Source organism: Malaya genurostris, chromosome 3, assembly GCF_030247185.1.
Source record: "Malaya genurostris strain Urasoe2022 chromosome 3, Malgen_1.1, whole genome shotgun sequence".
Lineage (NCBI taxonomy): Eukaryota > Metazoa > Arthropoda > Insecta > Diptera > Culicidae > Malaya > Malaya genurostris.
The window spans coordinates 279,916,578-279,941,522 of record NC_080572.1 but is presented as its reverse complement, the minus strand read 5'-3'; the positions used below and the strand labels follow the sequence as shown (position 1 = coordinate 279,941,522).

The following is a 24,945-nucleotide window of genomic DNA, read 5'->3' as shown; positions in this document are numbered from 1 at the left end:
ATTTTGGTGTCTTTGAATATCTTTTAGAGTTTGTTGAAACCAATTTTTTCATGACTAGCGCATTCAGGTAGCGTTTGCTGAACCGAAGTTATGAGCAAAACTAGTTCAAAAACAGATCATTTTTAAACTGCTATATCTAACATTGGAGCAAACGAAAAAAAAATCGGTTTATTTCATTTGATAGAAAATACTTTCGAGCATGTTTATAGAAATAATGGCGGAGGAAATATTTTTTTAAATTTTTTAAATTGTGTTCAAACATTGGGTTTTTTCATTGAAAAATGCTCTTTCATGTAAGACATTTATTAGCTATACATATTCAAATAAGGTATTGCTGTCTTCTAGCGTGTTAAAATTAAAAATGTTAATTCAGCTGCATAATCGGGAAGATGGTGTACACTCACGTTGGTTGTTACTCTATTCGATAATGCTATTACAGGATCAGACGTTAAAAGAAATCGTTTGAATACATCCTCTAGATTCACTAAACGATTGAAGTTCTGCGGATGGAACTGCCTATACTTGCGAATTGATTTATTTCGACTCTCTTGCGCTTCCTTACTGTACAATATTTGCTATCTGTTTGGTTCCCTTGCGATTGATTGTTGAGCAAGAATGCTGGATAATCTGGAACAACAATTATCCTTCATCTGTTTCCCTTTGCTGCCCAGAATAATAATCTTTCAAAAGGAAAACACGGAACTAATAGCAGGAAGTGGACAAAGTAAATGCAGAAATTGCAGAGCTTTCTCCCACAGTACTGGGGAAAGTATTTGTATCAACGAAGCTAGTGTTCTGCCTGAACGATAAGAAAGTGTTAAACGACATAACAGGCATACACTCCCAAGCTTGGTACATATGCAAGCGCTCAGGAAAAGCTCTGAATTTTTCAAGAACTGAAACAAATGAGAATAATCCAAACAAATATCAATTTGGAATTTCGCTTCTGCACGCAATGATTCGATCTATGGAACAATGTTTGAACACAATTTAAAAAATTTAAAAAAATATCTCCTCCGCCATTATTTCTATAAACATGCTCGAAAGTATTTTCTATCAAATGAAACAAACCGATTTTTTTTTCGTTTGCTCCAATGTTAGATATAGCAGTTTAAAAATGATCTGTTTTTGAACTAGTTTTGCTCATAACTTCGGTTCAGAAAATGCTACCTGAATGCGCTAGTCATGAAAAAATTGGTTTAAACAAACTCTAAAAGATATTCAAAGACACCAAAATCGAGAAGTGAATATTAAGAAAGCTAGAGCAAAAAATCTGATTTTTTTAGGAACACCCTAAGTTGATCTATTAAAATAGCTGTAACACTAAAACCGTTAGAGATACTACAATAGTGTTTTCGGCAAAGTTGCGTGATATAAGTTTTCCTACAATTTTGCCGAAGGATGCAGTCCTCTATCTCAACACATACGGAAAATAATTTTTGGATCACCCTAATAATTAGAACCACCCTAATACTATATGCATAAAAAAATATGGCTTATCTTTCACTGATCATTTGTTCCGAAGACATCATAGCTCTAAAGTATAAGGCTAAGCCACAAATGTTTTTGTCCCCCTAAATTGTGGATCCGGACCACTGTGCAGTGGGGGTAAAAACTGATCAAACAAAAAAAAAAGAATCATGTAAATCCGTCCATCCGTTTTTACGTGATGCGATTACAAAGAATGATCTCTGCATTTATATATATATATATATATATATATATATATATATATATATATATATATATATATATATATATATATATATATATATATATATATATATATATATATATATATATATATATATATTTATATATATATATATATATATATATATATATATATATATATATATATATATATATATATATATATATATATATATATATATATATATATATATATATATATATATATATATATATATATATATATATATATATAGATTTACAATTTATGTGAAAAATTCGTTTTTGAAAATAGCAAACAGTGAGTTCAACGACACGACCAGGCACTTCGAAGAAAAATCGGATTAAAAAGTGTTCGTGAGCGATTTACCGCCAGTTACCACAAATATAGCGACCCCTCGATGACGATAAAAATAATCTTCTTGAGCAACACTGTTTAAGTTGCTACGAACTAGTTACCAAGGAGCCCCATAATAAATAATCAAACCATTTGATAAAGTTTTGAAACAGTTTTAGAGCAAAATTAAACATAAAACCAGAAATCGAGATTGTGAAAACTGCACGAGGCACCGCGAGCTAACGGCCGGGGACAGGTACCCCTGAAAGATGAATTCGTCGTATAAGTTAGACGATTTCACAATACGCTAGGTACGAGGAATAAAGTTTTGCTAACTGAACATTTTCATTTATCCCGATTTAGAGTACTGTCCTGGACCAGAGCCACGTTCAACAGTTGATTATGAACGAATTTTAAATTTGGAAAAAAACTGTCCCAGAAAGTATGGACTATACTGATAATATTAGACTACAACAACAGAATATTATTCTCAACATTTGCTACCTAGCCATTGTAGACTAGCTGGCGCACCTTCTTGCGAACGTTACTCATTAAATTCCGTACAGACTTCTTGGCGACAAGTTTTTGACACTTTTTTCCAATCTTTTTCGAACTATTGAATGGTTTCGGCTGCCGAGACATGTTTCCTAAGATGTGCCTTCGTTAATGCCCAAAATTCCTCAATTGGTCGAAGTTGTGGGCGATTTGATGGATTCATGTCTTTTGGGACGAAAGTGACATTTTTGGTAGTATACTATTCTACCGTTGATTTCGAGTAGTGGCAAGAAGCAAGATCTAGCCAGAAGACAACAGGATCCTTATGGCTTCGAATCATGGGTAGAAGTCGTTTTTGTAAACATTCCTTGATGTATATTACGCTGTTCATTGAAGCAGTGGTGATGAAGGGTTTCGAAATCTTACCGCAGCTACAACTTGCTTGCCAGACCATACCTTTCTTAATAAATTTTTCGAGTTCAATTGATGTCTCGGACTGGTTTAACACTCGCCCTTCTCGCACCGTATAATATTGTGGTCCCGGCAAGGACTTGTAATCGAATTTCACGTAGGTTTCGTCGTCCATGATTATGCAGTTCAAATTTCCTGCAAGAATCGTATTGTACAGCTTTCGAACCCTCGGCCTGATCGATGCTTCTTGTTTCGGACTACGTTTTTTCAAACGTTCTTTAGCACGAAGAACATTTAACTTCGAAGTGCCCACTTTTTTGACCACATCCCGAACTGAAACCTCATTCTTTTACTCGAACGCCTTCAGTACACGTTTATCCAACTGAGGGTTAGCAAGACCTTTTTTTAGACCCGTTATCGGTTTATCCTCAAAGGTGTTATCCCCACCGAACTTCCTGATTGCATTTCGCTCGGCTTTTTCACTTACTCCTTCCATTTTTGCTATCTTTCTCAGTGAGAGTCCGCGTTCTGTGCACCATTTGTACACAATTTTTCGACGTTGTTCGTTATGCGATGTGCGTGGTTATCTACTATCTTGAGAAAGGAAATACAATTAACAGTGAATATTATATTACCGTTATTGGAACGTTTGAAGACTGAAATTGCAAAAAAACGGCCGCATTTGGTAAAGAAGCAAAAATTGTTCCATCAGTGCACTATAGTCCGAAACGGGAAATTGTAATTGTAATTGTAATTTATCAGCCCACAACCTGGCAGACCGTGTCCGCCCATCTGCTTGAGTGAGGTTCACTTCAAGCTGGCTGTGAGCCTACTAAAGCCTGACCGTTGATATGCACTAGACCGTATAGCACACCGGCTTCCTCCACCAGCAGGCGCTGCTCTGAGTCCCACTGGTTTCAGATACATTAGGTTAGGGATAGTGGAGATAAATAGGGAAATATAGCATTTAGAAGTTTACTAACTACTACTAACTACTGTCTTTGTGGCTGAAAATAAAACGTACGGAACAATAATAATAATTACAATAATAACAATAATAATAATAATGGTAATAATAATAAAGTGACATTAAAAACAATAGTGCACTTACCCCTCTCTCCCCACCTTACCTCAGCTTAACAAAGGTCAAGTTATCACTCAGTTACCATCTTTTCGTCGTTCTCTGGAGACGCCCCAGGGTTCTTCTTCCTAAAATTTCCTTGCTCTTAGGCCTTCGATGACAGTTCCTTATTTCAACATTCTCGTTTCATTGCGCCCCCACCATGAAATGAAATAAGATAAAATAAAGTCAGGTGTTAGTAAGTCTGTTGGATCATATGATGCAAGGTAAGGATGCGCATTCAACACCAGATTGTCCAGGGAAGCCACAGTATGTACACAATGGCACGATTGCTTAAAATGTCTTCACACCTGCCCTGATCAGTTTCGCCGTCAATGCAACCTGTATAACATCAGTACCGATATCGAACCGGATCGGAAGGTTTGAAACTTCCCCAACGGTTCATAAGATGTCAATCCGCTCCTATTCCTGATCAGAGATGCCAGAACCGCAGATATGTCTGTAAATCTGCAAATTTTACAGACTTTTGAAATTGTCGCGACCTTTTTTCTAAGTTCGTTTAGTAATACATCATAGAGAAATTTCTGCAATATTTGCTAACAGCAGATTTGTTTTCAGATATACAGACTTTTGCAACGCTGTCTGAAGATATTTGAAATTTTTTTCTGGCATCTCTGATAATAATAAGTCCACTTTTTGAATTTAATTCACCTGTTCCGGACGAATGTGATATATTAATCACCCCCATTCTGCATCCCGATCGAGTCGGACCCCGTCAAACGAATGTAAAAACCTGAACTCGATCGAGCTACAGAACGCAAAACTTCACACCCGATCGAAACAATCCGACTCGAACAGAACACAGAGCCGGGGTGAATAAGCATCCCAATTGCATCAGTAATGCCTGAAACAACCCAATGGCCCATTGTCAATTTCAAGCAGTATCAGTCATGTCAACTCTGTGATAAATACAGATGATATAATAAATTCGTTTTACCGTTTTAAGCGAACGATCGATCTCGGTATGATCCGACTTGGTCAACACGAAGTGTAAATTGACTCCCACCCTCATCCGCCAAGCAGGGTACGCGCCCTGTAGTTTATCATCCTAAGCTCAGGGCAATAGGATAGTTACTATTAATAATATAAAATTTATAATTTTGTTAATAAAAGTTTACATGTTGCACACTTCCCACGTTAAGAATATTAGCAACAGTCACAAAGTGGGTTGATAATCGAGACATCTATAGTAAGATGTTAGTTCCTTATCAACAGTTGCACTCTGTCCCACCGCTTGCTAATACTCCGCACCTCCTCATTCTGCTAAAAACAGGAGTCACCAGTCATCATTTGACACCGTGTAGGCATGAGGTCGGGGCTTGTGACGACCAGAGCTAAGTCAATCAAACTGCCGATACAAACAGTAAGATATGATATTTGTCGCTCCTTCCAGGATGTCGTGCACCTTTGACCCCCCAATATAGTCCGAAACGGGAAATTAGCGTGACAAAAATATGTTCACTATTAAATATTAGTTTTTTGTAGTTGGTGTCTTCAAAAAAATTTTTTGTAATCAAATGGTGCTCCTTTTGATGAAAAATGTTACTAGGGTGGTCCTCATTTAGATTGAAATCTGAAATCTAACTTTCTTAATTGAACTCAAAAATGATTTTGTTGTACAATAAAGTTGTAGGAAATTTTATTTTGAGCAACTTTGCTGAAAAAAGCTAGTAACATTTTTCATCAAAAGGAGCGCGATTTGATTACAAACAACTTTTGTGAAGACACCAACTACAAAAAACTAATATTTAATAGTGAAAATATTTTTGTCACGCTAATTTCCCGTTTCGGATCACTGTGCAGTGTATTATTTTTTTCTGGACAGTATCTGTAGGACGAATGTAGGACGGCGTGTGGAATATCTTTCTCCCGTCACACTTGTGGAGAGCGAAGATGTACAAAGCTAAAGGCGTAGTTTTTTTTGCTATTTTCCCGGTTCAAATTAAAATTTCTTGGAAACGGTGATGAATATCGAAACAGTTGATTTTCAGAAAGATGTTGTTATCGTGTTGCATTTTTTTCTGACTGAATATCGAATATCTCGGCTTTGAAGGCTTGAATCATAAATCTACCGTGACAAAGTCTAGATAATTTAGTTTAGATGCGATTAGTGCCAAAAAACATATATGTTATCGCGATAAAAATAAAGTCTTGTATTTTTCTGTGAAACAAAGTCAGTTTCAATACATCCGCCATTTTATTTGCTTTAGTTTCCTAATGGTGTCCGGGAAAAGGATAGGAGAGGAGAGAAATCAAATCTAGGAATTTAGGGAGTCAGAGAGGAAGATCTAAAATCTATACGCGATCTACTGTCCTCAGACCTTTTAAAGGATAATGTACCAAATACTCGGTACAATTTCAGCTAATCCCGATCAGTAAAGAAGTGGCAACCAAGGGTGGTCGATCAAGCTCGCAGTTTAGTTTTTTAGAAACAGTGAAGGAGTTAAAATGAATGTGATATAGCCGAATCTCGGATATATGAATCCCAATTTCGAACCGAACCCGATTTTTTTTCGGGTCAGGTACGGATAAAAATGTTCATTTATCAAACGGGTACGGTTACGGGTTGGGTTTGGAATTTAAAAAAATGCATATAAAGATACGGGTTAAAATTCCCGAAACATGATTCAATGATTTAGACTATGAATGCGGCTAAATTATTGCAACCGACAAGAGTTTATCGAATCAAGCTCATTCCTCTCGTCCGTGACTGTTGTCAAAAACGCGAACTCCTTTCTGAAAATCAATTCCCACCGCTTTTGGTAAATTCTGGCCGTAGGAAGAATTTACCAAAAGCGGTGGAAATTGATTTAGGAGCCTAGCTAGTGTTAATAAATCCCATATTGATTGGGTATCATTTTTACTGGGCCAAGTGCTTCTTCTCGCAAAAGTAAAAACAAACTAGAACAAATAGCGATTCTAGACTTACCGACGATGGCAGCACACAGGACAGATCCGCACCTTCGGCCCACACCTGCAACAGTTGACTGAGATCTGCGTTTATCACTGCCTGTTCGAGATCGTTCCTCAGGTCGCGATCGTCGGCACAGGTTCGCATCACATACCGTTTGGCAATGTATTTTGCCCGAATGAAATCGTACCGTTCCTCCCTTTGAAAGTAAGAAACGAAAATCATTTGAGTTTGAAAATTGAGTCCCATCTATGGACACTAAAAGCTAAAACTCACATCGAACTTTCATGTGTCAATTTGCCCTTCCCGAGTGTAGCTTCCATCACTTCGTTTAAACTGCTATTTCCCATGGCACGCGCAATCAACAGCTGCGCCGTTGTCAAGTTGTCCAGCGTCAGACTCTGTATCCGGGAGTGATGCACACCCAAGTCCCGATGAACGCCCGAGCACTGGATGCAAACCAAAATACCGAAGTTTAAACTAATCCAGGTAACATCGTTCTTTGAACCACAATCACAGCATTGGTCGTTACCGGGCAGATTCTGAATGTACTTTATAACCGTCTTTTGCAGCTCTATCAAGCTAGGACTCATTTGCGGGTTTGCATGCTGGAATGCTTTCGCCAGGGCTTTTTCCCTGCAGTTTATCAGTACCGACATCCACGCCTTCTGGTCAATTTCGTCCTCCGCTTGAAAGTGGTATGGCCGGTTATCTGAAATTAGCAATTGATATAATTGTTGTTGTTGTTGTTGACAATCGAATTTTCAGCAACATCATACGATACTCACAACTGATTAGGTCGAATCCTTTCTTGTCATCTGAAGCGGGTTTAATCTGGCTGGTCAGCAGATTGACCCGCGTGGGGGCTTTGGTTTCGTCTGCATGGCAAATATCGAGAAAACCATCGGCGGTTACCCTACATCGTCGCTTCTGCCACACCCTTCGGACCTTTCCTTCGCTTTTCTTCAGTAAATGACCCGACCGGGTGATTCCGTGGTTTTTGTCACCCTGCAACTGATGCAGCGAATAGCCAGCGGCACCTTTGTCACTGGGGACATTTTCCACCCGGTCAAAGTCGGGTGATGATCGAAGCAATGTTCGCAATTCGAGCAGTTTCCGTCGTTCCTCATCTTGCTTGTGGCGAATCGTGTGCAGCTTAACACTAAGCTCCTCTATGTACGTTCCGAAATGGGCAATCGTTTTGAGACCATCCTTGAAGTAGCTGCAAAACGAACGAAGCGACATTAGTGTATTGTGCCCTCAGACAGGTGGACAATGGAATCGGTTACTATTCTAGAGAACTGTAGTCTACACCTTTCGTCGGAACGTTCAATTCATTGGCCATGTGGCTAAGCATTATAATCGCGTACCGCGGCTTCCTCCAAACTGATTCATTTGTTGGCTTCGAATTGGATAAAAGCTTATCACGAAAAAAAAAGGTGTAGCCAACAGATTCGGCGGTAGTCTGCTGGCGATATCGCCAACGAATCGACCCTCCCTAGTAGTAATACTTACTTGTTTTGAGCGTGGTAGTACTCGACTAAATGCTGCAGCAGTTCAATACCTTTTTTCGTTTTTATCTCGTTGAATTTTATCAGATACTGTGAGGGACAGACAAGGGGAAAAAAAATAAAATCAATATCGATGTGATTGTCGTATTTTTTTCTTCTTCAGCCGTACCTCACACATTTGCAACTGAAAGACCCGTCGTTCTTTTTCGATTTCCTCGGCAATCTCGGCCGGTGTCACCTCGGTGCGCATCATGCCGGCATCCTTGGCCAGCGCTTTCTTCTCTTTCTCGATTTTCATAAACTTCGAATCGTAATCTTTGGCAGCCTTATCGAAGGGCCTCTTCATTTCTCCCTTCATCCCTCGCAGTTCGCTTTTCAGTAGCGAATCCACCGGGAACATGACGATGTTGTTGATGTTTTGCATCTTGAGAGACCGAAATAAAGAAGAAGCGTTAGTCAGGTTTTTCGGATTCAGTTATCCATCATCATCATCTACTCACCAGTGTCTTCATGAGAGCACTGAGCTCTTTGGTGACGACGGAAAATTTCAGGAATGCTGCACCGATATCCGGTTCCTCCTTGGACAGGGCCACTGAGCCAAGCCGTTCCAGGGCTCGCACCAGACACATCTCATTGTCGACGTGGGCTGTGGAATAAACAGACGGATTTGTTATTCAGAGTCAAATATTTTTTGAGTTGCAGTTTAGAACACTTTTTCGATGGTTTCAAACGGGATGATAGTTCAGATAATCGATTAAGCATTCCATGAAATGTAAAAGTGAGTTCCCCTTTAAAGTTTGTGTCATTGTTTATGGTACTTATAGAAGCGGTATTCAGAGATCTGCATAACCAAAAATAGTTCGTATGTCCATGAATTAGTATGACGAATAAATTGAAACAGATTTGAGCCCAACTTCGAAGATTTTTGATCATCTTCTATGACGGCTTGAATTTGAAAAATTCATCACCCTGTAATATCAAAATTGGAAGTCGAAATCGGATGAAAGTCACCAATTTCGCGTGGGACCGTAAGTTTATTTTAATTTAAAGATTTGTTTATTAAATTCGTTTTGTCCTTCTTTTGGGCCTTCTCTATTCCCGATACTTTCGGAAATCAGTGTAGCCGAAGTCAGCTAAATTCGCCTAATGGATTAAGACTGAGTGGAAACATAGATTGGAGAAGCCAAACGTAACAGAAAAGATGATTTTTTTGGGAAAAAAATACACTCAGAGACAGAAGTCGAACCTGCGTTCTTATGCAATCCGTGCATACGCGCTACCATTTCGCCACCCTGAACCTTGTAATAGACACAACCAGTGCTGTAAAACTTCATTCAATTCAATTGAAACTGAATGTGGAACACATTGACGATCTCTCGAATGCAGTAAACTTCACTCTCTGACACACTCAATGTTTGCTGACGGCCCGAACGGGCAGCATTCAGTCATCAATCGTTTCTCTTCAATCGAGGCTCAGTTTAACCACCGTCAGTTGATCTCTTGAAGTAACAAAATATCTCTTTCAATAGTGTGAGAGCGGCCTTCAAATGAGGTTCATGTAAACATTCCAATTGGTTCAAGATAATAGATGAAAGACAAACCAGATTGCTGAAATATCAATCACAGAATACACATAAATTAATTGTTTCCTCCTTCAGTTTTCAGTTTTAATACTTTACTCAATTTATAATTCTATTCGTTCGAATTTGCTTACTACCAAGAGCGAAGGCAATGAAGGAGCTACACTACTCCGCACTTGAAACTGAGCAAGCAAAACTTCAAATGACTATCAACGATTATTCCACTGACGATGAATTCCGGGAGCTTCACTTGAAAATGGCAGCAAAAGTCAAATGAATTAGTAGGGATATGCTGACGGTCAGCGGCCATAAATTTCGTTTTCATCTTATATTATTCGATTGAAAATGAAATTTTACCGCACTGGACACAACTCTAAAACACGATTAGGCATGATAGAACGTACATCGATCATGGTCTACATCCTGCCGTTACCCGACCGGATGACATTGTTGAATTGTTAGCCAGTTCATTAGATACTAAATTTTTGAAAATCAGTTTAACCAACTTAGAGAAATCGTAGTGCGTTCCAAATAAAAATTTTAGATACCTTCCGGGATCGGAAACCGAATACCGGTAAAACTGAAATAAGTTTATTAGATTATCGACTCTCACAGTTATGTGAAATGTTTACAATAATCACCTTGTATTTCCTGAACCGGAAGTTTATTGGAATGTTAGATGGGCGAAGTTGGCTCAGCCATCTACATTATTTTAATTTCATTACATATATCATTCTGTAGTTCCGGATCCAAATGAAATTCAGAAAACTTATATGGGAGCATAGGACTGTTCATATAAGTTTAAGTTTGTAGAAATCAGTTAAGCCATCTTCGAGAAAAGTGAATAAAATTGTTTTGAATTTGAAAATACTGCCATCTTTCTAATACAAATGTCATGTTCGAACGATTATGTTGCCAGACACGAGCCGTACTAAAGTCGAAACGTCATGAAAACATGTGTTAATCCACCTAGTGGTGAACCTTTCGCTTAGGTATAAACTAAGATAACCTTTTCGATTTGTTTTTGTCAAGTTTATAAGATTTTTTCTTTATTTTGCATCGTCCAACTAAATGATTAAACACACTTTACCCTATAGTTCTGGAACCGGATGAAATTAAACAGCATCCTATGAGACTATAGAAACTTTTGTTTGAGTCTGTTTGTGGAAACCGATCAAATCATCTCTGAGAAAATTGAGTGAGTCTCGTTTTAAACTTTTTGACCACTTTTTTTATACCTTTGGAACCGGGAACTTGGAACCAGTATAGCCGAAGTCGGTTCGTTTCAGTAAGTGAATCAGTTTTAAGCCCAATCTAGAAAACTTTTAACCTTTTTTGAATCGTCGTTCTAAATGACGGTGTGGAATTCAATAACAACCTGTGAGATTACGAGATTTTTTATTTTATGAGTGACAATATTTGACACATACTGACACACAGACACATAAATTGTTCAGTTCGATGAACTAGTCAATTTTTTAAGTGATTGATTTTCTATATGAAAAAGGCAATAAGTGTACTTTTATAGAAAAGTTACGTTATCATGATCTTGTATAACACTAACAAGTAGATACAAATTGAATAAAAGAATAAAAAATTTAAATCTTTTTCATCTGAAAAATATAGATTTGAATGTGGCAACCCTGCACACTATACGAAATTGAACAAAGTCTCACGCATCGTCGCGTACCAGTTTTGCATCGTAATTTTGAATGACGGTTCGACACTCATCGCCCTATAATTTCTGAACCAGAAGTCGGATCTGGATGGAATTGCACAGTATCTTTTAAGACAATGAGAGCTTTAATTTGAATCATGATTCGTGAAAATCGGCTTAACCGTTGCTGAGCAATCGAAGTGAGTTCCGTTTTTTAAGATTTTGTTCATTATTATCGGTGCTTTTGGAGGTGGAAACCGGAGACTACCAGTCCCAAAGTAGTTTTATATATGCACTAACTAACAAAATCTGCCAACTAGATGAATTCAGCAGTAAGTTTTATAAAAATGTGAACCTCGTTTCGCCATTGCTTGTGAAAAAATACTCATGAAATTGAAAAATTTTACTAAGCACACCGCACTGGAAGTCGGATCTGGATTAACTTTTTGGGGACTTTTTAAAGAATTTTAAGACAATTCAATTGCATCTTATTTTGGGAAAATCGGTTAACCATTTTCCGAGAAAATTGAGTGCGCATTTTTTCATAAATTTGCACAAATTTCCTTGAAATTCCGGAACCGGAAGTCGGATTCAAATGAAACTCAGAAACTTTGTATGGGACCTTAAGACCTTTCGTTTGAACCTAAGTTTGTGAAAATCGGTTAAGCAATCTCTGAGAAAATTGAGTGACATTATATGTCGCACACACAGACATTTTGTGATCTCGACGAACTGAGTCGAATGGTATATGACACTCGTCCCTCCGGGCCTCGGTTGTAAAGTCGGTTTTCACTGCGATTGTATAGCCTTTCTATACGAGAAATGTGCTTTGCATAGTCTTATAAGTGCTATAAAACAATTACATAAAGCAGTATTGAAAATCATGTTTCACTTTGCTCCAAAACATCACTTTATCAACAAGCGCATAAAACTCCTACTATTGGAATAAGGCGAAGAGTAGCTTATAGAAAAATGTCGATATCTCCGTTCAAAATTGACGGATTTAAACAATCTATGGCTTGTTGGATAGCTATTACCATGCGGAATCAAAGTCTAAAAAAATGCTCTGTTTTCAAGCTCAACTGTGACAGATATTGTCAAAAAAAATGAAAATTTTGATCCGATCTCAAAACCATTCAATAGCGTTTAGGGTGACTGGGAGACCGTTCATTTAATCAAAATCATCTCTAAGATCTCGACCTCTTTGTTGACAACACACAAACAAACACACATACATAACACACACCTGCGGACATTTTCTCAGTTCGTCGAGCTGAATCGATTGGTCTCGGAAAATTTGTCTAAAGTTTGAGCGGATTCTATACCTTTTTTATATCTATAAAAAAGGTAAAAACGCATCAAAGTATTCAGAATAATATTCTGAAAACGATTTTGAAGCGTCCTTCCTGGTTTAGTACAAACGAGTTCCATAGACTCACAAATATAGAACCATTAGTTGTAATGTCACATAACATTATAAGCCAATTCCGACAAAAATCGATGCAATCTTCAATTGAACCGATTTCTCGTTATATTCGTTAGTAAGCTAGTATATACACTGAGTTCGTTTTTACGCGGATTTTTTTTACGATTTTTTAACACGGATTTTTTACGCGAATTTTCAAAGTTATCCGTTTTTTTTGTTTTGTTTTAGAAATGCATGAAACGTCGAGATCTGTTTTAGAAATGCATGAAACGTCGAGAATATTTTTTGAGATTACACTAGATCTCAACGTGTCATGTATTTCTAACACATTTGACATCAAATAAATTTTCGAGGTCCCAAAGTTGATCTTTTTCAAACACTAGATCTGGACGTTTGATGCATTTCTAAAGCATTTGGCATCAAAAGGAATTATTTTTAGTTTTGCGGTTTATTTTGCGCAGTTTCATACGCGGTACGTATATCAGTATATTGAATAAATAATATAAGAAAATACTGGTTTGTTTGATAAATTAATAATTTTTCTCGGTAGCAGGCTGCCCAGATCAACGAATATAACCAATTAATCATTTTTCGAGGTACATAATAAAGAAGAAATCATAAACAATTCGGACTCGCGTGAAATTGGTTGACCGTCGTTTGGTGAATTAAAGAGATCCGATTAATTTATAGAAAATCTATTCAATCGTTTTCTTTTGTTGCAGGCAATTTCATTTAGTCTTTAAAATTTTCTTTCAAATTCCACGAATAAGAACTGTGAATCAAGACTTCCCAGGACTTCAGTATCGGGTATTGTGGAAACGTTAATTCGTGAAGTCTATGCGTTTTGTTGTGCATCCGAGCATCTTGAAACCGAAACATACGCGAAGTCGCGCGTGAATACTACCATTACTGAATTTTATACTAACAAATATCGTTTCCGGAATCACCATCGTGTGGCGCTCTCAGTCACCCGATTACATTTTTTAGGTGGCCACATCTGTCATTGATATTCTATCGAATTTTCAGCTGGATACATGAACATTTGAAAAAGTTACACTGTATTGAGTATATCTGCGATTGTGCGTGTCCTCGATTTTGTACAATTTTCAAAATGGAATTGAATTTGCAACAACGAGTTTGCATTAAATATTGCGTTAAAAACGACGAAATTTCAAATGTTAGAAGAATGTTTCGGCAATGATACTCTGAATAAAACAGTCGTTTATCAGTGGCACGAACGTGTCAGACGTGATCGTGAGTCTGTGAGTGATGATGAGAGAAGCGGTAGGCGATGCTCACAGTTTACATTGATTACAAGGGTGTTGTGTATGATGAGTTCCTTCCACAAGGCCAGACTGTTAACAATGAGTATTTTTGGGCGTTGAAGCAATTCGTCGAAAAAGACCAGATTTGCAGGCAAACAACTCGTGGATCGTGTACTACGATAACGCATCGTCACACAATGCCATCGTTATCCGTGCAAATTTGGCTGAAAACGAAACGAACGAACCATTCAACAACCACCGAATTCATCTGATTTGGCTCTCTGCGACTTTTTCTTATTCGGTCGACTCAAAAACCGCTCCGTGGAACGCGTTTCAATGCCCGAGATGAGATTATGGAAAAATCGCAGATGGCTCTGATGGTCATACCGAAAACTGAATAATTCAAGGATTGGATCAAGAAAAAAATAAAAAATAAAAAAAAATAAATAAAAAATAAAAATAAAAATAAAAAAAAATAATCAAAAAAAGATTGGATCAAGCGCCGGCATGAGTGTGTTGCAGTTGATGGGGAGTACTTTGAAGGGGTCAAATATTGATTTTGATGAACAATCTCGTATTTTAAATTTTCTGAATAACTTCCAGGAACCTTTTGAACAAGATAGTACATGTTCATTCCTCACAGGTACCTAAGATTTACGTTCGAAAAGTATTATCGCAATTTTCTTTTCTGACATCCGGAATTGCGCCTGTGTGTGTTAAGTAAGGGACTACACAAAGCGATTCCATCTTACGTGGTATTGATCACTTGTAAATCACTGGTAACCAACGAAAAACAATTAATTATTTGTCAGTTATGTAAACACCCTGTTTATTACCGGAAACTACGATAAAGACACGTTCAACTAAAGACAAAGATAACGGCTCAATACCGGAAAGTAGTAAACACAGTACTTCTGATCCAAAAACGCTTTCATAATACACTAGCAGCTGTAATCAATGAACGAGGTAAGCTCCAGCGAAAACGAGCCCAAAAAAGACGAAAAGAACTCGAAAACTACTCACAACAGTACTATTGACAACAATAACACTGACAATGAAGCATTGGATAAAAGGTCGAACTGTGAACAAAGTGTCCCTAAATTCTTGCTGGATGGATGGGGTATGGGGAAAAGAAGTGAGGCTAATGTTTCTACGGATTGCACCGTGAAATATTAGTTTCGAAAATTTCACAGTAACCTAGATTACACAGCCGATTGATTCCGCAGCGGTAGGTTCTCCATAAGGATAATGTCATAAAATATACATGAAATGGCTTTGACCAACTACACAATGAATGAGCTAGAGCGAAAAGCTGCCACAAAAATTAGTACTAAGCGCACACACCATAATTTGGGCGAAATTCTGCAGATGAAAAAAAAATTAGGTCGCTGGGTGCCGCGCATGCTGACTACGGATCAAAACCACGAACGCAAGCGCACTTCAGAAGCGTGTTCGGTAACCTGCAATGTGGTTATTTAAAACCAAGATATCGTAGCATCAAATTATACCGTGGTTGTTTTAAACTAGATTTCTTTTTGCCTCCTCGAGGCCCTGAATGCCGAGGTTCGTATAGCATTCTAATCTGATTTTTCAAGTTTAAACACAGATTTTAAAACGGCAGCTCTGCCCTGGACCCTTTTTTATTTACAAGCTTAGATTCAAATGAAAAGTCCTCAAATCAAATAGCAAAGTCCTGGCATTACGTTTTAACAGACTTCGCAGCTGATTCTTAGTGTACAGAATCATTGCATGGCTACTACTATGGATCCTACTGACACTAAGAATCCTTCCAATTCGGGGCTCACACATACAACAACTGGCTTGTAAGACCAGCGTCTTATGCATTGAACCGCCAACCCGGGTATCAAATAGAACCCTATCGAATTTCATTCGGATATGGCTTCCGGTTTCGTAATTACAGGCTGAAAAGTATGGAAGGTGCAAATTCTGGAGCATATTTCTATACATGACTCTGAAAAATTGACTTTGACGTTGGATTCATAAAAATATTGGTTGAATCAATAAAAAATTGTTGATATCAATTATGTAAACAATTATATTTATCTACGGGTTGATTTATAGATGACTAACTACTCGAACCTAATTGACTCAAATGACACGTTCCTCTTGATGGTTTTAACCTCCTGTTACTGCTCGAACTGCAGAAACACCGAATCGATTACTTTGTTCAATAAAAATTCCAATTGGTTTCGCTACTTCAAAGTACATTTGTTGTTTCAATGATTTCATATGGATATAATTTTTTATGACGCAACAGCCCTTACTTTTCGAGCAGCACATCAATGTCTGTTTGAACGAATCTTTTTCGATTCGCATTCGCAGATACCGAAGAATAACGCAAAATCATAGCAATGCTCTTTTGGAACAAATGATTGAAAAACGAAACAAATTTACTAAATATAACAACAAATACACTTACTGTTTCCTGAATTGTGAATTGCTTTGACTGCTTTCTTCAACTTTGTCAGTCCCTCTCGGTCGAAGTCAAGTGTCTGAAAATAGAAACACAAGAAAAAACGAAATTTAGCATTCAAAGTACGAAACACAACAGTGGAATGTTTATTTATTTTTTTCGGCCTGTGCCCATGCGTCCTCTGTATCTCGAGTAACCGAAACCGCATCGGTGCAGCGGCCATTTGGCAAACCGAACGATGAAACAGGTTTCGATTGTGCGGAAATGGAATGCCTGGTGGCATTTTAGTTAGTAATTTAAAGAGGAAAAAATAGCTCATTTCAACGATTGAAAAAATCAGCAAAATAATAAATGATAGGATCGAATATTTGATAATTGTCATTCGTAACGCAAGAAGAGAACAACGTTCATTATAATTTGCCGAACGGATACTCAGGATACTGAATTCTTACCCAAAGCATATTTTTATTCAACAAACGTCGCGGCGCTATAGCAATTCGTTGTGAATCAACGGCATACCGCATCAATTTTATTTTGTCAACGTCAGATTTCCATATCAAGAAAACCAGCAGCACGAGAAAAAAAAAGTTCGCAGTTATATGGGTAATAAATTTGCACACGGTCGACTTTGCAAGTATAGGTAGGTAAGTAAGTGAATCGGTTGCGATCGAGGAAAGTATGATTGTTAGTTTTGACGGTGATACATTGCGGGTAAAATCGGGGGAATGCAAATTGAATATTTATCGTCTGTTTATCTTTGCATCTCGGAAATTTTACCTTCAGTTCGACACTTGATTGATTCGTAAAGTAGAACGCGCTTAGATCGGAGTATCAATCTGAATGCGGTATTATGGTGTTCTTCTGTGCTTACTTTTTAAATTTTAATGATCAGAAACTACAACTTTTTCCGTCTTTCTGGACATTTTTAAATTCCGGAAAAATTGATCGTATTTTGACCCCAGAAAAGAAGCGATCCAATATTTACCCTTTCGACTAAAGTAAAGCACATCTACAGTAAGAACCATCTGCATCGCTTCGAAACAGGCATGGTAATCGGTTAATGCCAGGTGTTTGGATACTTCATGAAGAAGGCCGCTGTATGAGGTCAAGCGTTGTGGTGATGAAAAATTACGAATTCGTGATTATTAGGAGACAGTTCATTTTGTCAACTCGCTCCCTAGTGAATGTATATTTTCATAAAGGGTGATTTTTGCTGGTATCTTTTTGGCAACACTGTTCTGGAAAGATCACGTGTGAATCGTGTCTTGTGTAATTGTCAAACTTGTTCAGTTTGGTCTATATTTTAATCATTAATGGGCTGGCAAAGTTGGAGGAAGATCCATTTTTATCGAACAATTGTGTCAAGTGACGAAGTTCATTCTTGATTTCTGATTCTCATTTCTGAATGGATAAGTCAAAAAGCAAAATTGCCGCATATGGAGTGAAGAGCAGCCAGAAGCGTTGCAATGCATTCCAATAAAGTCACTGTTTGGTGTGGATTATGAGCCGGTAGCAGAATTAGTGAAATACCGGCCTATATATTAAAGAGTATGCCAAAATTGGACCTTGCGCATGGGCCATTTAAAGCAAAGCCGCGGCCAACATGTATGTATGTATGTATGTATGTATGTGTGAAGCCACCATCAGTTCAAGGCATTACCAGTGGATGCAGGTAGACTTACAGTAGATCCGAATTTGATTATCAGATAACTTTCATATTACTGCTGTTAAGAAGGCCAAAATGGACTTTGAGGACCCGGCGCCTTCCAGCAATAACATCCGGCCATATAATAAAAGAATTCGCTGTACCAGCTTAAACCTGCCTGATGGTTTGTTTGTTAGAAGGGTGCGTCTTACTCATTTCAGACCTTCTGGGGAAAACACACAGCTTTCCCCTGTGAATCGGGTTGACATTTCACTCCTTCATCCAGTCATTCACTTGTAAGATACCCTGATGCACTCCCATCCCTCTTCCCTTACAATGTACTTGAGCATAGTATTATATAACGTAACATAATACACTTTAATATAATTTACGGCAGTATAATACAATAAAACACAATATAGTATAAAACGGTGCAAAATCGTATGGTACAGTGTATTATAGTCTACTATAATATTTTATGATGAATATAATAGTATCATAATGTTATGTGACATAATATAGTAAAATATACCATAATATATTATAATATAGTTTGGTCACTATACGACACTGAATATAATAAAATATTATTATGCATAAAATATAAAAATGTAATACATCACAATGCAATATAATACACTTATAATTGTGTATTAAAAAATGCATTACAATACTATATAAAACAATACCAAACATTGTACCATAATATAGTATAATATAGTACAATGTAATATAATATAATACCACAAAATATGACGTAATATAATATGATACAATTTAATAATATATGTGTAAAGTGAAATGTTTAGTATGGAAATGAAAATGTAGCTGATAATGATAAAGATTATAATAATGGTAACAATAGTAATAATAATAATAATAGTAATAAAAATAATAATAATAATAATAATAGTAATAATAATAATAATAATAATAATAATAATAATAATAATAATAATACTAATAATAATAATAATAATAATAATAATAATAATAATAATAATACTTATATACTACAAAATAATATAATATAACATAATATAGTAAAATATATTTTAATTTAATATAATATGATGCAATATAATACCATACAACATATTATATAATAACATAAAAGACAAAAAAAAACATGTAAGACTATAATATATGAAATAATATGCTATGATATAATATAACAGTTAATGTGGTAGTGTCAGTTACGCTCTTCTAATAATAATAATAATAATAATAATAGTAATAATAATAATAATAATAATAAAAATAATAATACATGATGTAATAAACAACAGAATTATATGTTGTAATATACGATGATAAACATTGCACTTTAGGATGGGCTTTAACTTATGAGTCAATTCGCACCCTCTCATTCTGCTACTAACGCAGAAGGCGATAGCACCCAGTCGACGCCGTTCTATTGACCAAATGTCATCATAGACACACGGGGAGGCATGAGATAGGAACTTGTAAGGACTTAGTTATCTCACCATTTGACGACCATATGCTCTGTCGCCAACTGTATGTATGAAAAATGTGGAACGCTTCACGATTTTGCGTGTCATCCTTGCGCAGGGGCCATGCTAATCTTCTCTGTATCGTTCCAATTTTAGTATATGTCCAGCCGAAGCTAGGACAAAGCAAAGCCGCGGCCAACATATGCATGAAATCATCTTCAAACATTATACAGGGTGGTAAGTGAATTACCGATTCAATTTCAGTTTTCCCTGTTTGCGAGATATAAATTCCCGGTTTTAAGAATAGACCCACATCGCCACGGCTTCCATAATTAGGCAGCTCGTAAAAGTCATTCCAAGGGAGCTGTCGAAACAGCAAACCGAACGAGTCTACATTATACTGATTTTTTTCTATGGGCGCCGTTATAATAATATGGGTTTCATATCGTAGAGCAGTACTCGAGCGTTGTACGAATGAATAAACAATATAGAGACCAAAGCAGTAGTTGTATCTTATAGGAAGTTTTTTTTGCGTGTAAACGTAATTATTGAGCATTTGTCAATGTTCAAAGCGCACGATTTATCTCACACAATTTTGAAAAAAATTTTGGGTTGGTGTTGAAGAAAAACGGCATGCTCGTTGCTTCGAACTATTTGGAGTAGCTTGATATCATCAGCGAAAAAAAAAGATCGTTGAAGTACAGCAGGGAGATCAGAAGTCCAAGACCTTGCCTTGTGGAATCCCCGATGAAGCGATAAACTCTTTGAATATAGTCATTTATCTTGATTGCTAATTGGTGTTTATTGAGGTATTAACGAAACCAACGCAGCATGTTAGAACCAAAGCCATATCTGTCCAAACTAGCGACTGTAATAGCGTGGTTAATATTGCCAAACGCAGTGGAAAGGTCCGTGTAGATAAAGCCACTTTGTAGGACGCAGAACACAGCATCCGTCACACACGTTGTTGAAGATTGTTAGTCGCTTGGCGAGCAAATGAATCAAATGAAACCACCAGAAAAATTAACAGAAAGTACAAGTTCTTCATAATGAACTCTTCGCTGATTCCTAACCATTTTTATTTTCAAATAGCCCAACTAGTTTATCTTCTATGAGAAACCCTTCTATAAGTGATCTGGATCTAGAAGATTAAGGTGAAATGTAGCGGAATGCGCGAATCGCGTTTTTGATCAATTATTCAAAAACTAGACCGATTTTCGAAAAACCAAAAACACTTAAGTTTTCGAAATCAAATTTATCACAAATTATCACAACCAAGTATTCTTAGAATTTTGAAATTTCGCTTTGTCGAGCCGTAATTGATTTTTAAAATGTATAAACGGTTACTGTTCCGTTCCACGGAGATGGTTTTAGAACTGAAAAGTAGTGTTTGAAGCAGAATTTCACAAAGTTTACATAAACTTTTCCGCATTTTTTTTATTGCTTGCGCGCTGCTGTTTCGTATTGAGGTGGTGTGAGAAATGCACGGTGGCATTATATCGTGAGCAAAAATTACATATCAAATAATGACACGAATTTATGCAACATTGGATTTTCTGTTGTTGTTAGTCATTCATAATTACTCGTGATTCGTAGCTGTAGTGCAAGCGTAATCACTAACAATAACGATTGAATTAGCATATATTCAAAGTGTAAAGGATTCCAAAATCCATTACGTCCAGTATTTTTACAAGCCAGCCCAACAGAGTTAGACATTTTTAGCAATATAAGTGACAGTTACTTAGAAAATAAACGATTTCTTACAATACCCATTTTATTGTTTTCAACTCGTTTTTATTTCAACACAAAACCCAATGCTGCATAAATTCGCGTCTTTATTTTATATGTAATTTTTGCTCACGATATAAGGCCACCGTGCCCACCGTGCATTTCTCACACCACTTCAATGCGAAACAGCAGCGCGCAAGCAATAAAAAAAATGCGGAAAAGTTCTTGGAAACTTTTTCAAATTTCGGTTGTTTTAGCTATTATTTGATAATTTTGAGTTGCATTTTCAGATTCTTTGTGAAATTCTGCTACAAACACTTCTTTTCAGTTCTAAAATTATCCTCGTGGAACGGAACAGTAACCGTTTATACATTTCAAAAACCAATTACGGCTCGACAAAGCAAAATTTTAAAATTCTAAGAATACTTAGTTATGATAAATTTGATTTCGTAAACTTAAGTGTTTTTGGTTTTTCGAAAATCGGTCTAGTTTTTGAATAATTGATCAAAAACGCGATTTTCGCATTCCGCTACATTTCACCTTAAGGTCTGAGGACACTGGGCCACGTGTTGAGTTTTAAATCGACCACGTGGCTCGCTCAATTCCCTTTGCGCATCGTATTTCTCTTGTACTCTCTCGTATATGAGCAAACTGTACCGGGCTGCCAGCATACATTTTATTATTTTGATTAGAAGTTTTGTCACATTAATCTATCGTATAGGTTGGACATTACATGATTCCAATGAACAATGAAAAAATATTCAACTTTCACAAAGATTGAATGTCTGTGTGTTTGGCAGCCTTGTCGAGCCAATTTTATTTCTCTCTCCTTTTTCAGAATGCTATCAGGAAACCAAAGGCGGATGCATTGAAACTGACTTTGTTTCACAGAAAAATACAAGACTTTATTTTTATCGCTATAACATATATGTTTTTATGTACTAATCGCATCTAAACTAAATTATCTAGACTTTGTCACGGTAGATCTATGATACAAGCCTTCAAAGCCGAGATATTCGATGAACAAGTACAGGTATGCATTTTCAAGCGTCCCAATTTTCAGCAGTTCGTCAGTCAGAAAAAAATACAACACGACCGCTAAACTCAATGAATCATTCTGGAAATTTCACAGAATATTCTCAACTAAATTTCGAAGACATTGTCAGGTGGGTTTTTCTATATTCTGCATCGTTTCCAAGAAAATTTAATTTGAAACGGGAAAATAGCAAAAAACCTACCACTTTGCGGTAGTGTCCTCAGACCTTAATGTAACATTTGTAATGAACTGGTTTGAGCGGATTACTCAAACAGACTTTGATTTAGATCATCTATCAACAATATTCAGGATTTAAAATAAAGCAATGGTTAATTCATTGAGGATACAGTTCTCATACCGAAAGCAATTTGAACCCTGAAATTGTTTTGAGAAATTCGGCTGATATTGGTACAGCAATAGATTGTTTTAATCATTACATGATTGAAGTTAGGAGTCTAAGTCCCAAAAGCTCAAACTCAATTTAAATCTTCTATCATCAACTGCTCCTTCGTCGGCATCAACATCAACATTCTTGTGACCTACTATGAAATCCATAGTTGAACACATTAAAAAAATTAGTTTTAATCTACCTAGTGTTGTAATGATGCCTTTCTCATATCAATCATACTATCATATATTATTCTGTAGTATTCTTCAAAATAATTTTCTTCGATTTTTGGAGGAATAACCGAAATCGCTTTGTTTGGTCGTCTACTGATAATGATTACCGATTGGAGCTGTTTTGATGTTGATTTAAAAAAATTTTAAACGCTCTACACCCTATAATTCCGAAGCCGGAATTCGGATCCGGATAAAATTCAGGTATTCCGTATGGGAATTTGAATCTAAGTTTGTGCAAACCGGTCAAACCATCGCCGAGAAAAGTTAGTGAGATCCATTTGGGAAAATATGACCACTATTTCCGGTGCCTTCGGAATCGGAAACCGGGAACCATGATAGCCGGAATCAGTTTTTTTTTGGCCGTCTACTAATAATGACTATCGTATAGAGTCGTTTTGGGGCCACTTTAGAATATTTTTCAAGTGTTTGTTTCATCCATTTAAGGTGAAATGTAGCGCGTTTTTGATCACTTATTCAAAAGTTAGACCGATTTTCGAAAAACCAAAAACACTTAAGTTTTCGAAATCAAATTTATTATAACTAAGTATTCTTAGAATTTTGAAATTTTGCTTTGCCGAGCCGTAATTGGTTTTTGAAATGTATAAACGGTTACTGTTCCGTTTCACGGGGATGATTTTAGAACTGAAAAGTAGTGTTTGTAGCAGAATTTCACAAAGAATCTTTAAATGCAACTCAAAATTATAAAATATTAGGTAAAACAACCGAAATTTGAAAAAGTTTACATAAACGTTTCCGCATTTTTTTATTGCTTGCGCGCTGCTGTTTCGTATTGAGGTGGTGTGAGAAATGCACGGTGGCATTATATCGTGAGCAAAAATTACATATAAAATAATGACGCGAATTTATGCAGAATTGGGTTTTGTGTTGAAATAGGAACGAGTTGAATACAATAAAATGAGTATTGTAAGAAATCGTTTATTTTCTAAGTAACTGTCATTTATAATGCTAATAATGTCCAATTCTGTTGAGTTTAATGCATTGATGTTGCTAAGATTCCAGTATTTTTTTACAAGCCAATATAACGAGAGGTAAGCCCACTGCGCTCAATCATTGAAAAAAGTTCTTGTTTCTATGTGTCCGTTTTTCTTGGTATGCTTTGTGCGACGGTTCGTTCAACTGAAGCGGATAAAGTTTTGCGCGCATTTTATGACGCTACATTTCACCTTAAGTGATGGTATAAGCTTTTTAATATACTTTATCCTATAATTGCAAAACCGGAAGTCGGATCCAGATAAAATTCATAAGTGTTGTATATAATCATGAAACCTTTAATTTAAATTTAAGTTTGTAAAAATCGGTCGTGCCCTCTTTCAGAAAAGTTAGTACACATATTTCATTTTTTGTGCATTTTACCCCATAACTCCGGAACCGGAGGTCCAATCCAAATAAAATTCAAAAAATTGTTATGGGATCATATGACCCTCATTTTGATCTTAGCTTGTGAGATCGGTTTAGCCATCTTCGAGAAAAGTTAGTGCAAAAAAAAAACTTTACATACACACATTCACACTCATACACACAGACGTTTTGCTACTCAACGAACTGAGTATTCAACACTCTCTCAGGCTATATGACCAAGA

General features: G+C 36.6%; 1 protein-coding gene and 1 non-coding gene across 8 annotated transcripts in view; both read right to left on the bottom strand.

The window, feature by feature from the left end:
- The window catches only part of LOC131433640 (arfGAP with SH3 domain, ANK repeat and PH domain-containing protein), an 83,101-nt gene that overhangs the window by 14,793 nt on the left and 43,363 nt on the right, over window positions 1-24,945 (bottom strand). For all 7 annotated transcript variants that reach the window (XM_058600122.1, XM_058600123.1, XM_058600121.1 and 4 more), the window contains 7 exons: window positions 16,867-16,939; window positions 8,999-9,144; window positions 8,668-8,922; window positions 8,503-8,588; window positions 7,776-8,209; window positions 7,264-7,699; window positions 7,006-7,186 (listed from right to left, as the gene is read on the bottom strand). In XM_058600122.1, coding sequence (XP_058456105.1) covers window positions 7,006-7,186; window positions 7,264-7,699; window positions 7,776-8,209; window positions 8,503-8,588; window positions 8,668-8,922; window positions 8,999-9,144; window positions 16,867-16,939 — 1,611 coding nt within the window. The remainder of the gene's footprint in view (window positions 1-7,005; window positions 7,187-7,263; window positions 7,700-7,775; window positions 8,210-8,502; window positions 8,589-8,667; window positions 8,923-8,998; window positions 9,145-16,866; window positions 16,940-24,945) is intronic.
- Window positions 20,033-20,139, bottom strand: LOC131439723 (U6 spliceosomal RNA). The gene has a single exon (XR_009231183.1). It is a non-coding gene; the product is annotated as a U6 spliceosomal RNA (small nuclear RNA).